Raw genomic sequence first — 16,289 nt, 5'->3', positions numbered from 1 at the left:
CAGGCAAGAGAGAGACAGATGGAATACAAGGCTCAAGTCCAATTCAAGGACAAATGCAGACAGCTCACATACAAAAGGATGAACTGTTCAATACCTGCCCCTTTCCCTGACTCTTTACAGAGATGGAAAGCTGTGATGAGACAGTAACTGCAACAATATTGACAGAAACCAGACAGACAAAGGGGACCAGTAGAACTAACAAAGAAGCATGACAAGAAAACTCAGACAGTCTGGGTGTGTTTGATTCACAGAACAGTTAGCCAGGCTTTAATGTTTCAGAAGACCTTCATAAAATCAAATAAAATCAAATAAATTCACTCTCAAGTTTTTCACAATGTTTGAATTGGTTCATGAAATTCTGAGAAACAGCATTATTTATTTATATTATGTTACTCTCTCTAGCTAGGCTCTACAAAATACACATTTATTTGAGAGATGGTCTTTGCTTATTCATTTCTGGAACAATTAATATCAGACTATTGTACAAGAATACATCTTTTTCCCCATCTTTATTATAAAATTAAAGGGTTAGATCTAGAGTTTATTCCTGCCAATGGACTGCCACTGGGATCCTTCAGATGGTGGGAAGGGGAGGGTGGAGGCCATTTTCCTTAACTGTGCACCGTCTCCTTGCAAGGCCACACATCTCAAGACTGTTCCAGACACAGGCCTGGACCTAATCCTATGTAGTCTCTTTTTAAATTGTGGATGAGGATTGAGTTTACCTGTTTTTCTTCCTGAAACAATTGTATTTCAACTTTCGTTTTGTTCTTTGTAACCTGATATATTTGGTGTGAATAATTTCCCTGTTTTCATCACACTACTATACAAATAACAATAGTGAAAATTAACAGCAGATCAACATACAGAAAGGGAGGTACTTAAAAAGACATCTGTAATAAAGGGAAAACATTCTTACCTTTATTACTCATTTTATGTCTAGGAAATGGCTCAATAAAGATATTGCAGCTTTGTGGATTTTGTATTTTGTGGTATTTGCTGCATGGCCAACATGGCAACCCTTGAACATGTTTCCTGGATTTGAAGATATCCAATTTAGCTGTAACAGAGGAACCTTGTAACAAGGAGCCAAATGACTGGGATTTAACTGTTTGATGTTTTCCATCTCCAACAAAAGTAAAACTCTTCCATTTGACTACAGTTGCAAGCTTTACCTATACAGCCTCTAAAGGTTTTTCCAGATATAACAGTAGAGACTCCTTGAGAAATTTTGTGTTCTCTGCCTAAGAAAGTGGCTGTCAGCTTCACTCAGGACAGGGACAGCTGGATCTCAAGGGAAGCTGCTTTCTGTTGTTAATGGAGTTGAAATCTTATTACCTGTCTTTTACTGCCCTTTGTCCCCAGTCCTCAAATGGCCAAGAAGAGGGATGGCCTCTGCTTGCATCATCTTAACTAACTAAAATAAAATGAAGACTGTGACTTCAACATTGTCTCCTTTCTTTTTCTGCATGCTTAACATTTTTGCCTGATGAAGAAGCCACTGAAGCTTTGAATCCTTGCAGGATGTATTTTATGCTTTGGCACTGACCCAATTAAAAATATAACTTCTTTGTGGATTTTGTTATTTTGCTACATGGCCAACAGTTACCTCAAATATATTTACCGTCCGCCCTCTGTATCCATGGACTTGCCATCCGCGGATTTGAGCATATGCGGATGGCAAGCCCGCGGAGGGATGGTGTTGGCAGAGGAGGAGGGGAAGAGAGAAGGAGAATGAGGAAGAACAGAGAAGAGGAGGAGGGGGAGAAGAAAAGGAGGACGAGCAGCAGCAGGGCAACAGAGAGGGGTAAGAGGAAAAGGACAAAGTGGAGAATGTGGGGAAAAGACAGAGAAGGAGAAAGGAAAAGGAGGAGGAAGAGCAGAAAAGAGGAGGAGGAGGAGAGGCGTCAGCGGCAGCACGACGGAGGGGGGAAGAGGAAGAGGAGGAAGGCAGAGAAGGTGAGGTTAAGAGGAGAGGATGACTCCTAGCAGTGGCGACAGAGAAGAGGAGGTGGAAGAACAAAGAAGAGGAGGGAGGAGGAGGAGAAAAGCTGCCAATTTGCTAAAATTCATCAAAACAACCCTTCATTAAATATTAGTAAATTCATTCAAATTCCCTGCTCATGGTTAAATGAAAACCCACCTATTAAATTATTAAAATTTATGTATCTTTATCAGTGAAACAAAACTACAGATATTGATAGTGTTAAAAACAAACTATGGCATTGACTATCAAATCGATTATTTTGTTAATTGGTCCTTTTTCACACTGAGCATGGTGCATTTAGCCATCTGATACTGTTTGCAACCAATGTTTTTGTTTTGTTTTGCTTTGCTTTTTAACCAAAATCCAGGCATTTTTATTGTAAAAAACAGAACATATCCAGGGACCAAATGCAGCTCACAGCCTGCATTTTAACTGCTTGTGATGTTGTACATAATGTGAACAGGACCTCTGCAAGCTTGTAGATTTGCACATGGGTAACAAAAGTCCATATGACTTGGAACAGTGACTTTGCATGCCACCCTTTCGTACCATGAAGTGTACGCATGGAGTTTGGAGCCAGACCAGTGGGTAAGCAAATGTAAGTTCTGACAAGCATGATCATGTCCCCCTGCAAAAATGTGTTTAGTGAATATATGGATAATGTAGTCTTGATATTCTCACTGTCAGATACCTAATGGCAGACCTCTGAAGATAGTATTCACTGGATGTGTTAATTGTGGATATAAAGGGTTCTTCAACATTGATGCCTTATTAAAAGAGGGTAAATATTGGTCAAGGAAAAGTAATTTACATCTTAAACAAGGTACAGTATAGCTGGACAAGAGGATGACTGGGATTACTTTAAAAGGAACATATCCTATGGTTGTCACAATGTATCAATTTGCTTCCAGAGCAACAAAGGAGGCATGCTGCATGTTCAATCTAAGGCATGTTTACGAAGACATCAGTCTATGCCAAATCAATAAGACTTGTTCCTTACTGCACAGAACTGTAGCTTCATCTGTCAAACCATTATCGGAAAATGTTGTACAGTGAGCCCTTGGTATTTGCTGGGTTTTGGTTCCAGGGTTCTCTGTGGATACCAAAATCTGTAGATGTTCAAGTCCCATTAAATAGAATGGCATGGCAAAATGGTGTCTTAAATAAAATGGCAAAATCAAAGTTTGCTTTTTTGGAATTTATATTCTTTTGAATATTTTCATACCGTGGAGGGTTGAATCTGTGAATAAAGAACCCGTGGATACGGAGGGCCAGTTGTATTTAGCATACAGGACCAATAGGTACATATGTTGGCTGTGAAGAAAAATGTCTGTAGTTGTTACACTTAGAATATCCGGTTCAAGTCAGCCTATCTCAGAGGACACTTGGGATCTAGATAAGGTATCAAAACTGAAATCGCAATTTAAAATGATCAGAAGCTCAAACACAGGTGGATAACCTGGGACCCATGTGGAACACCGTGAATTTCATAAGATTTTCTTAGGCAAGCAATGCTCAGAGGTGGTTTTGCCAGTTTCTTCACATACATACGAACAATCCAAAGGCATTGGGAACTGAGAGACATGTGTACAGGCTCCCACCTACTCACACAGTAACTTTAGCTAAGTCATCAATTTCTGTCTCAAACCCTTTTCTGTAGTGATTATCTGGTTGATCTCTCTGGACTATTAGAAGATTCACTTATATAACCTGAGTAATTTGGCTGTATAGGTCTATACAAATATTAATAGTACTCAGTATTTGCAATGCTGTCCATGGCAATGAAGTGCATTACACACTTGCGTAATTAAAACAAATCCGGAAGAAGTGTATGTACTTCTATCAAAGGCTATTGCTGGAAAATAAACTCCCATCTGGGAAAATGTGCTTTAATCTAATTATGGATTGCTTTAAGCGGAGAACTCAAGTGCATGCTGTTTTTCATTTAAACACACACACACACCAGTGAAGTATTGTAACACAAAACCATGGGTCCTACACAGTCAGTTCTCAACATCCTATGAGCAGTTAACCTGGAGCTATTTTGGGACGGGAAGGGCTCAATACTGACAGGCAGGTCATTATGAATTTTACATAGTGAGCCCTTGGTATCAGCTGAGGTTTGTTTCCAGACCTCTCATGGATAACAAAATCCATGGACACTCAAGTCCCATTGTATACAACGACATAGTAAAATGGTGTCTATTACATAAAATGGCAAAATGAAGATTTGCTTTTGGAATGAATATTCCAAAAGTATTTTGACGCTGTGGGTGGTTGAAGCCATGGATAAGGAATCTGTAATATGGAGTGTTGACTGTGATATGGAGTGTTGCATGCATGTCTCATAATATTTTCTTTATTATGTTGTCATTGTCTTCATGGTATCATATTGTTAACTGCTTTAATATTAGCCACTGTTTTCTGTGTTTGTAGTAAACACAGAATAAAATGGCTAATACTAAAGCAGTGAACAATATGACTACCATGAAGATAATGACAACATAATAAAGATAATATTATAACATTGTTTTAAGCAAAGGGGAAAATATAAAATCTTATTAAAGAAATGCAAAGGTGACTATGGGCCTGAACAGATAGGCCAAAATAAAGCTGCTTCTGGTCACTTTGGAGGTATGCTATTTAAATGACACACACATCTTAAGAGGTCAGAAGCTGCGCCAAAACTGCACTCCAGTCCTTAGGACTGGAGCATGGCTTTGGCACGGCTTCCAGCCTCTTAGGATGCATGCAGCATTTAAACAGCATACCACCAGAGACCCGAAGCAGCTTTATTTTGGCCTGTCTGTTTGGGCCCTATAATAGCAATAGCAAGTACATTTCTATACCACTTATCAGTGAACTAGAATTCCCTGAGCAATTTACAATGTGTAAGCTAATTGTCCCCAACCAGCTAGGTACTCATTGTACCAACCTATGAAAAGATGGCAGGCTGAATGGACCTTGGCACCCTTCCTGGGATTGAATTCACAACCTTGTGGCTGCAGTACTGGCATTTAACCACAGTACTGTACAAGCAGGGCTCCCTGCCTATCAACTAAATCACTTCTGAACCTCAAGCTTAACTACCTAGAGGTTTTAGGAGATTATCACACAGGAAAACAGGTTCTGGTTCCTTGTAGTTTGGATCCATCTCCGATGGATCTTATTGTACTGCCCCATGCCCAGGCAGTAGACAGCCCATATGCAGCCCAGGCTTCTCCTGCACCTTTTTAAGAATGAGATTTTCATGTTAGTTGCGATGGCCTGGTATGCACAAAAAACACAAATTACAGACTGTTAGTAAAAGCTACTAGACGTAGCTATATGTATCCTTGGGACTGAGATATTATATGCCACTGAACACCACTTGCTAGATCACATTGGGAAAGAGGTATAACTTTAAAGGTCCTGATTCTTGGCTTCCCAGAGGCATCTGTCTGAACACATGAAACAAGATTCTCAAATGGAAGTCTGCTCCAGCAGGACTCAGGTTGCATCCACACTGCAGAAATAATCAGTTTGACACCACTTTGGCATTGGTCAATGCTAAGGAATTCTGGGAACTGGAGTTTGTTGTGGCACCACAGTGCTGACAGAGGCTAAAGGTCTCACAAAACTACAATTCCCAGAATTCCATAGCACTGAGCCATGTCAACTAAAGTTGTGTTAAACTAGATTATTTCTGCAGTGTAGATGCAGCCTCTTTTCATCAGAATATGATTTCTACCATTTCACCTACGTTCAGCCAGATCCAAATGACAAGGGCCTCAAATAAATGGGCTGAAAAAACCATGGCATGGCAGTGCCGCGCTGACTCCATTTGCGCCAGGGCCATGGTCACTGCACACATCCAGGCCTGATCCGGGTTGCCACCGTGGTTTTGAACCAGGACAGCAAAAGGAGTGTTTTTTGTCTGCTCCTTTTTGAACCGGTTCTTTGTAAAAGATGCCTCAGCGCTGTTTCCAGTCGCACTCAGGGCATGTGTCATCTAAATGCTATGCCTCAAATGCAGCTGGAAACTGATTGGTCTGTCTGTTTCGGACCAAGCTTTCCTTAGTAGCTTAGGCGTATCTCCAGGACATTGCGTTTCTGTTTCTACAAAATCTTCCTTGGATGCTTCCTTGTTTTTGAATTATAGCCCTGTTATTTAAGGTACCGTTTCTATAAGATGCAATCTAGTCAATGGGAGCAAAGGCCAGTAACAGTGCAAGGAGCAGGAATTTAATTTGTTATAAGCATTAGTTGTATGTTAATTTTTGCTGCAATTGCAAAATACAGTAAAGCTACAAAACTGGTTGTAAAATTTGAATATAGGAAAACAATGAAAGAGAGGGCAGGCACAGTACATAAGGTATCAGTCTGCTGAAATATCACAGCCTCTAATAACATGCCCTGCAGTTCCAAACGAAGCATACATATTATCTAGTAGTTATAGGACTATATCCAGTGGTACTCATCTGCCAGCAGGATGAGTGCAGTCAGCAGAATTTAACCCTCTGTAACCCTGTAGATCTGCTGGATAAAGCTGGAAAATCCTCTGTAGCATGCAAGGAGCAAGCATATAAGGGCAGAACAAAAGGCTACTCATAGGAAATGGAGATTGTTCATCATTTATAGGAGAGTCAGCATGGTGTAGTGGTTTGAGTGTTGGACTAGGGCTCTGGAGATCAGGATTCGAATCCCTGCTTGAGCATAAAAACCCACTAGGCAACCTTGGTGAACTCATACTCTCTCAGTGCCAAAGGATGAGAGTGGCAAACTGGGAAGGTGAGAACACTATTAAGCCACCATCATTAAATCTGAGGCTTCTATAATTGAACATGAGTCGTCCTTCATGCCTTCCTTTAGGAACAGGCTTTGTGTATGCCTCAAAGGCCTGAAACATGCCAAAAAGTTTGGCTTCTGGCTGTCTCTGGAGTGTGGTGTGCAGACTATGCACACTCCCGACATGGCTGGAAGCAGCTTTGAGGCCACCTAAGGCAGCCTGAATCCAACCAGAAAAGGGAGCAGCGAAAAGCCACTCCTTGCCGGTAGCCCACTCAGGAATGCAGCAGCAGCTGGCTTTGGGACCAGGCATCTAATCACCACAGTCCTGGGACGATCGGGGCTAGAGTGGCCAGAGTCCACTCCAAGCAACTGGTCTGCTTCATCACATAAAGAATTGGCCTTTTCATATATCATCTTTAGTGTATGAATTCAAACCACTGAAAAATATTGGATTAAATGCAATTTGCACATTTTGTTTATTCATGATGATTTATTTCCAAGGAACTCAGTAGTAACTGCTGCATCCATCTGGTGAACATATCTGTAGGGTGTATTTTTATAAGGTACAAGAGGTAAAGTCCTTTTATGTTTAAATATAGATATTCAGTTTCCATAATTAGGAGCCCTGTCATTTCAGGTACTACTGAAAACACCAGATCATAGATGAGGAAAAACATTATTTCAAAGCCTTTACAAAAGTAACTCTATTAAGACTGTAAAATAATTCAGACATACAGTTTCAGAAGATGTGTTTGTTTGTTTTTCCATTAACCATGCCAAATCAATATTGTTCTTCAAGGCATCTTCTGCTGCCCAACAGATCAAAGAATGAGAAAGAAACATGCTTCATTTTTTTTTATATTTCTTCATATTTATATCTACTTCATCTTGTACATCGCAGTGCAACAGTAGGAGTCACCTCCCTGACCCCATCTTACTTTGCATGAGACAGAGAAGCTGAATAATTCAAACAGTGTATCACAAAAGCAAAGCTCCTGGCTTCTGGTGCACAGCTGGGCTTGAAGTCACATTAAAGAGAAGATTAGCTTCTTACTGAAAGTGCTGACAAACCTTTAATGGCCACACATGTACCACAGGAAAATCAGCTGCCATCCTGGCCAAAGAACTCGGTATTTAATAAATGCCTCTATTGGATACAACATCTTCATTCGCCAGATGAAGTCAAATGCTGTCACAACAGCCTATTGGCAGTGTTTGTAGAAGAAGGCAGGGTAGAAATAATGTAATTAAGGAGAAGGATCTTCACCCCGAATAGCTTTGTATTTGGCCATATCCTCTGGGAACACTTTAGTCAGCTCTTGAATCAATAGGCTTTTGAATTTCTAAGAAAGAAAGAAAGAAAGAAACCATACATGTTCCCTGTCTTTCATTAGATCTGAAAATTACCGAACCCAACAATTAACAGTGACACCAGTTAAGCAAACATTGCATAGTCTTAGTAGCTGTCCAACTGTCAACCAAGAAACAAACTGCTAAACTACTTTACAGCATCTCAGTTATGTTTTCTAATTTGGAAAATATAGAAAATGAAATTGCTGAGATGAAAAAAGCTGCCCGAGGGACCCTCAGTGGGGCTTGTGGTTTCTGGGGTGGGGATGGTGACATATTGTCATAAACTGCTTTCAGAACTCCTCTCAGTTTTTAAATGGATTTGTTACAGTAGTACAGATAACTCCTGTTTTGAGGAACCCTGGGGCACACAAACTAGTCACAGGAGGCTTTGGATCTTGACCACCAAAACTGATCTAATAAAGATTTAGCCTTTATTAGTAACTCTTTACATAGTACAGTATTCTAATTTGTTGCCTGCAATTTAGTTTGGGATGGGGGCTATTTTTGGTTCAAGAAGCTAGGCAAATATATTGGGCGGCGGGGGGGGGGGGGGTTTGTCACACATACCAGTAGTATGCACAGCCACACCCCAACATGGGCAAGCATCATCTTGCATGGTATGAAACTCCATGATGTTTGCTCAGACCCCACTCATTAATTTTCCATCCCCCCAATCTCTCTGGACTTTATCACGTGGTGAAAATTGGGGGTTTATACAGAAAAAAATCACAAGAAAATCACGCAATCGCAATTAACATTTTCACACGACATCACAATTAAAGTTCCATTGTCCCAGGAATAAACAGGCAATAAACAGCAACAAATCATTCATGGGGAAATCCTGTGAATGATTTGTTGCTGTTTACTGTTTATTCCTGGGATAATGGCTCTTTAATTGTGATGTGTGTGAAAATGTTAATCGTGATTGAGTGATTTTCATGTGATTTTCGCTGTTTAAATCCCGATTTTCCCTGTGTGATAAAGTCCTCTCTCTCTCTCTCTCTGACAGACAGAGAGACAGACCCAAACACTGCCCCACCACCACCACAATTAGGCTTTTAAAAAGCTTTCACTGGCACTAGTGTCCAGTGGAATATTTCAAGCCTGATAGCTTAATGAGGAATTTATACAAAAAGCCCATTTAAAATGTTTAGGTACTCAATAACAAGAGATGTATAGGAAATGCTTAAATCTTACCTTCATTGTGTCAATTTTGCCTTTGACCTGCTCATTTTTAGCTAGAGCTCTTTCTAAGCACTCTTTAGTATAGAGCTGGGGGTTGCGGCCTTGATCTATATACCTAAGGAAATAAGTTTTGTGAGTCAGATTTGATAATGGGTTCACATATGGTGCAAACAAGCACACAAGCCATCCATCCTTATTTTCTGAAACATACTAGAATATGTCTCGGACCTACAGTTAAGACTATTTTGCTAACCTATTCTTATATTATCACCGAGCATCTCATTGTATACACAAATACTAAGAATCAGTACAATTGCTTATTAAACATTAACAAATGTAAAACTGTTAACAATAGCAACATTAGAGCAAGATACCAACTGTGAGGATGAAAGAGATGCGCTTACTCAAAGACTTCCAAAGGTACGCTGATCTCATGAAGCTGCTGTCGGCATTTGTCAATATCTTGTAAGCCTGTAACCATAAAATTCCTAGGCAGAAACAAATTAGATATATTATGGGGAGAATGCTTTGCCACGCAAGGATTTAATTTGCTCTGCACCAGAAACGGCACCAATAGAAGTGTCACAAACAGAAGCTCAGAAATACAAGGATTGACAGATTCCCTTTCCTCCCTCAAAACGGATCAGAAACTGCTTTTTTTAAACAGGGTTAGATAAATTACGGGATTCCGAACTTAACCACAACAGACTCACTGAAATCAATGCATTTTAACTTAACCATTATTTATTAAGGTCGTTATGGACTTGAGTCCTATTAAACTGGGGTCCATCACACAACCCATTAATCTATTTCTCTATGGTATCCAAGGTCCAAAACACGCTGCAGAAATAATCCAGTTTGAGACCGCTTTAACTGCCCTGGCTCAATGCTAGGGAATTCTGGGAACTGTCCTTTTGTGAGACATTTAGCCTTCTCTGTCGGAGAGCTCTGGGGCCACAAGAAACTACAATTCCCAGGATTCCCCAGCACTGAGCCAGGGCAATTAAAGCGGTCTCAGACTGGATTATTTCTGCAGTGTGTTTTGGACTCAAGTCAAGTGAGGAAAAGCAGGTAATGGAGCTGGTAATATAGTCTGAAGGCCCACAAACTGAAGATTGATCTCAATAAGAAAGAGGCCCTGTGGGCAAGTAGTTCTCATGTCCCTACATTGGATATGGTGCCTAAATTGAGTTTTCACTCTTGAAAAACCAGGTTTGCAGCTTGGAGTTATTTCTTGACTCATCAAAAGTCCCAAGAGACTCATCAGCCGGGTCTTTGCAAGTGCATTTTATAAGCTTCAGATACAATGGGTTCACTCTCTAATAACCCTTCTAGTTGTAGTTTTCTGACACTGGGCCTCGACAGACAGGCCAAAATAAAGCTGCTTCGGGCCACTTCGAAAGTGTGCTGTTTAAACGACACACGCATCTTAAGAGGCCAAAAGCTGCGCCAAAGCCATGCTCCAGTCCTAAGGACGAGAGCACAGCTTTAGCACAGCTTCCGGCTTCTTAAGATGTGTGTGTTGTTTAAATAGCATACCTCCAACGTGACCCAAAGCAGCTTTATTTTGGCCTGTCAGTTCGGGCCCATAGTGAACCAAAGACTGCTTGTAATGACTGCCCAGGAGCTTCGGCTAAAGCAATGCAGCCAGGCAGAATTACATGACACTGATTCTGCATGAGCTGCAATAATCTGCCTATTTGCTTCTAAGACACATTGAGGTGCTTATGCTTGAATCCTGAAACAGGCTAGATCCCAAAGACATCCAGGAACGTTGATGCTATGAATCTGCATGTTATCTAAGACCATCAATGGAATTTATTCATGGTTCCTAATATGGAATACCTTGCACCAAAGCTGCATTGTTTCCCCAATGCCCGCTCAAAGCCTTTTCGTTCACCCAGGCATTTCAATTGGTTTCACTGGTTAAATGTGATTGTTTATTTGTTCTAGTCTATTTTTCTGTTGTTGTTTTGCGCTTCTATTTTGCTCCATGTTATATTATTATTAGTCACACTTGCTATAGATTGCTCTAGTTAAAAACAACCTGTGGATAATAAAGAGGAAGGTCTTTGAAAAGAACATTATAAACCTCTTTACAACCGAAACACACTGCAGAAATAGCCCAATTTAAGGCTTCTTTCACTGCCCTGGCTCCATGCGAGGGGATTCTGGGAAATGTAGTTCTGTGAGACACTGAGCCTCCTCTGTCAGAGAGAGCTCTGGGGCCGCAATGAACTACAGATCCCAAGGTTCCCTAGCACTGAGCCAGGGCAGTTAAAATGGTCTCAAAGCTTCGAGGGTCGCGCTCACAGCTTCTGGTTGAGGCCCGCTTGGCTGCTGGGCTGGAAGTCGCTGACGATGATGCCCAGCTGCCGGATGTTCTCCACGAACTTCTCCAGGTGCTCCTCCAAGGAGTCGAACTTCTCCGCCATGATCCCACACCAGGCCTACACACTCCTCTCCTCAAGGCCTCGTTGCTAGGGGCGCCGCCATAGATACCGAGAATCCCAACTTCCGCTTCCGGGTCGATCGCTCTCTGGAAGCCCCGCCCCCCGAGTCGCTCCCAGGATGCGTTCTAAAGCGCGCGCCCTAGTTCTCTCCCGCCTGCTCCTCGTGCGCATGCGCGGACAGCTTGGCTGTAGCCTGTGTTCTCTTTTTCCGACCACAGTCCTTTCCCCAATCATTCCTTTTTCAGTCCAAAAGAAACCTATTCCGAGGGAACCGCGTTGGCTGTTGTTGTTGTTGTTGTGTGCCTTCAGGACATTTCTATCCTGGAGTTTTCTTGGCAAGATTTGTTGTCAGAGGAGGTTTGCCATTGCCTTCCTCTGAGGCTGAGAGAGTGTGACTTGCTCAAGGTCACCCCAGTGGGCTTCTGTGGCTTCATGGGAATTGAACCCTGATCTCCCAGAAGCCTATTCCAACACTCAAAACCACTACTGTATAATGGTGTCCCCAAACATAAGACTGGTATCCCTAAACACAACACACTGGTGTCCCAAAACAACACACTGACGTCTCTAAACAACACACTGGTGTCCCAAAATATAACACACTGGTGTCTCTAAACAACACACTGGTGTCCCATTGCCATCCTCTGAGGCTGAGAGAGTTGACTTGGCCAAGGTCGGCCACTAGGTTTCCATGGCTGAGATGGGATCCGAACCCCAGTCTCCAGAGTCACAGTCCAATCCTCAAACCACTTTGCCACGCAGGCTGCTGTTTTGGCCATATAGCAACGTACAATAACATCCAAAATCCACCAAATAGTGGTACTTCTATAGGGCCAACCACAATGCACAATATACAGTCAGCCCTTCTTATACACTGATTTTTTATACACGGATTTAAGCATAGACGGTTTGAAAATGTTCCAAAAAAGTATAAATTTACCTTGATGTTCCATTTTTTATAAGGGACACCATTTTGCTATGTCATTATATTTAATGGGACTTGAGCATACATGGATTTTGTTATACACGGGGATCTTGGAACCAAACCCCAGCGTATAACAAGGATCCACTGTATGTGTTGCATGCTGTCAAAGCTCCTCTGGCTTCTTCATCAGGCAAAGGTGTTAAAAATCATACAGGAGAACAAAATGGAAAAAAAAAATGTATGATGCTAGCCACAAGCCTGAATTTTGTCATGATTTTGTGTTATTGTGTGTTGAGATGGTGTGGAAGGATATCTATGCAAGCAGGTCCTTCCTCCTGTCCATTTGCAGAGTGATCAGAGATCTTCCTTATCCAGATGTCCTACATGTAAACCATCTGTCCAGGTCCAGGAGGAATTCCAAAATGTCCTCTGTTTTGAGCACACTTGATGAAGAAGCATGAATTTATAGTAGCATTTTTAGCGTTCATTTTGTAATGTCCTACCTTTTTCTTGAATGTCCTACATTTTACGGTGCTTTGTTCTCCTTTGTAGTTATGCCATATGGTCATAAGCAATCCAGAGTCCAGGAGATAAGATTTGAGTTTCACTAGCAATGCAAAAAAAAAAAAAAGTACTTCTTCAAATTTTATCTCCTGGACAAGGGCAGGAGGAGGGATGGCTTGCATGATTTTACCCTTCAGACCATCGCAACAGAGAACACCACAACAACATCTTGACAAAATGCATCCTCGTTTAAAAAAAATAAATCTCCTTTATGATTGTTGATGCCTGATGAAGAAGCCAGTTGAGCTTCAAAAGCTTCCATTATGTATTCTGTGAATTTTGGTTGGTCAAATAAAGGTATCACTGTTTGGTGGATTTTGGATGTTACTGACCTTCCTTTTAAAGCAGGGAAGGGAAGGGCAAAGCATGGCTGCCACTGTCGCAGTTGTGTCCAATCCAGCACTCACTGGATTGCTTTTGCTCTGGAGCTCACAGGCAGTGCTCACCCACTTTGCTTCTATGACACGTTTGTTGTGTAGAAAAAATCACTTTAAACTGCTATGGCTCCATCCTACAGAATCCTGAGATTTGTAGTTTTGTGAGGCACCAGCACTCTCTAGCAGAAAAAGCTAAAGGCCTCGTAAAACTACAAGTCCCAGGATTCCATAGGATGGAGCTACAGCACTTAAAGTGGTGTCAAACTGTATTTCTACAGTGTAGATGCACCTGTTGTTGCGTGTCTTCAAGTCATTTTTGACTTATGGCGGCTGACTGGTTTTTATGGCAAGATTTGTTCAGAGGGGGTTGCTTTTGCCTTCCTCTGAGCTGAGAGAGTGTGACTTTGAAGAGAGTGGGTTTCCATGGCTGAGTGGGTTTTCGAACCCTGGTCTCCGGCATCATAGTCCAACGGTCAAACAATGACATCATGTTTAAAACCACCAAATGTGTAGTCTTTCTTGGAGCTTAACCCATTTCATGCATCTTATTGGACTATAGCTCCCAGCAGTCATCACCAGTGGTGATGCTGCTGGGGTTTGCTGTCCCAGGACATCTGGAAGGCCACATGATTCCCATCCTGGATGGATGCCTGAAGTGTAAGTCATGTTTTATTCCCTTGGAGTTCACTCTTCTCCAAACCTACATGCAAACCTCATGGATTGGCAACCCTCTTCATGAGAGATGTCTCCAAGACCCTTGTCCTCAACCACTCTGCTCAGGTCCTTCAGGCTCAGGGCTATGACCTCCTTGATTGAATCTAACAATCTGGTATGCAGTCTTCCTCTCTTTCTATTGCTCGCCATCTTTCCTAGCATTCTTGCCATATCTCATGATGTGCCCAAAGTACAACAGGCTCAGTTTAGTCATCTTGGCCTCCAGGGAGAGTTCAGGCTTGATCTGTTCCAAGACCCATTTGTTTGTCTTTTTGTCTGTCCACAGCATCCTCAACACTCTTCTTCAGCACCACATCTCAAATGAGTTTAATTTCCTTCCATCAGCTTTGCTTGCTGCTTAGTTCTCATATCAGTATATGGTGACTGGAAATACTATGGTTTGGATAATCCTAATTTTAATGTTAGTTTTACATTCGACCCTCTGTATTCCAGAACCCCCACAGATGCCAAAATCCACAGATGCTCAAGTTCTGTTAAGGACAACTGGACTTCAATGGCGGCATGTGTGCACACAGCGACACCGCCATTAGGGATAGCGCATGGGGGTGTGATCATCTTCCCCCCTGATCGTGCTATTAACAGGAGTTAATGGTGATTTAATCCCAAGAGGAGGATGCTTGCCTCCCATGTGATAAAGTCCTATGATGGCTACACATCATACACAGCTCTGCTATGTTTCACCTTTATATCACATTTCAAATGATAAATTCAATGATTCATTTTTAGAATTAGAATTCATTCTAATAGGTATGTGGTATTATGTGCATTCATGTCAACTCCAATTTATGGTGAACTTCTTGTAGGGATTTTTAGGAATATTTATTCAAAGGAGGATTTGCTCTAGTAGAAAAATTGTGTGTTTTGACTTTTCTTGTTAAAGACGAATTTACTAATCATCATTTGCCACATCTTATTTACAAAATCTATTAGGTATGTTAACTCTAAAAATGGAGGGCTAGCAATCTGTGATATCAAACTTTATTTTCAAGCTTTTTAACTAGGCCAATTTATCCAAACTATCAAGTAAGCATACACCACTAGATGAGTCAAATCAGAAATAAACAATAGTTTCTTAACAGAGTTTAATCTTATATTTTCTAAAACTACAAGAAAGGCCCGGTATATACCGCCCCGAAAGGGTGGGCTGGAGGTGGCTGGTTTTCCTCCGGAGGGACACCACAGCAGCCAAACTATGCAGCGTCCCTCCACCCCCAACAGAACCCAAAAAGAATACGCTGCACGGCGCATGCTTATGTCAAGATGGCGGCCCCCATATGGAAGGGAGGTCACCATTACAACAACACTATGATGCCCTAGACTTAGGGAGTATGCAGTTGGTGTGCGGTCCCTAACTCTAGAATCACTGCCTGCATGCCGCTTCTTGGCGGTAGGTACCGGGCCAAAGTCACAATTTAAGGAGTGAAATGTTTGTGGGGTTTACAATATTCAGGATCTCTTCATAAAGGGGAGACCCAAAACAGCCAAAAAATTATCATCTCAATTAAAACAGGTTAAAACCAGCTGGTTCCAAATACATCAGATCACATCTTTTGCCTCCTGTTTAGCATCAGTGGGTGAAACCCCATGTTCCTTAACTTTTTACAATTCTCTCTGTTCAAGAAGGATGTGATGCTGTGTCTATATGCAAGCAACTTCTTGAAAGTGCAAATGGGAAAAGTCAATTTATCAGACTTGCATGGCAGTCAGATTTAAGGACGGAGATTTCTGAGTCCAGCATGTCCAGCATTTGGTTCTTAAAATTATACATAAATGGTACTTAACATCCATCCATTTGTCAGGAATGGTGAATAACATATCATCAAGATGCTGGAGGAGATGTAAAGCCCCAGGTTCATATACTCATATGTGATTTGACTATCCCAAGATAAAACGCTTTTGGAATGCAGTTCTGAATCAGATTCAAAGGTCACACACCAAAC

General features: G+C 41.6%; 1 protein-coding gene across 1 annotated transcript; it reads right to left on the bottom strand.

Annotated features, from left to right (window-relative positions):
- Positions 1 to 7,209: 7,209 nt before the first annotated feature.
- MED10 (mediator complex subunit 10) lies at positions 7,210 to 11,832 on the bottom strand. The gene is made up of 4 exons (XM_042466154.1): positions 11,609 to 11,832; positions 9,700 to 9,783; positions 9,308 to 9,410; positions 7,210 to 8,100 (listed from the first exon to the last, which is right to left on the bottom strand). Exons 1-4 carry the CDS (start codon positions 11,728 to 11,730, stop codon positions 8,005 to 8,007), a joined length of 405 nt encoding a protein of 134 aa, XP_042322088.1. The 5' UTR covers positions 11,731 to 11,832; the 3' UTR covers positions 7,210 to 8,004.
- Between the last annotated feature and the right edge of the window lie 4,457 nt (positions 11,833 to 16,289).

Source organism: Sceloporus undulatus, chromosome 4, assembly GCF_019175285.1.
Source record: "Sceloporus undulatus isolate JIND9_A2432 ecotype Alabama chromosome 4, SceUnd_v1.1, whole genome shotgun sequence".
Classification (NCBI taxonomy): domain Eukaryota; kingdom Metazoa; phylum Chordata; class Lepidosauria; order Squamata; family Phrynosomatidae; genus Sceloporus; species Sceloporus undulatus.
This window is presented reverse-complemented; position numbering and strand designations above follow the sequence as displayed.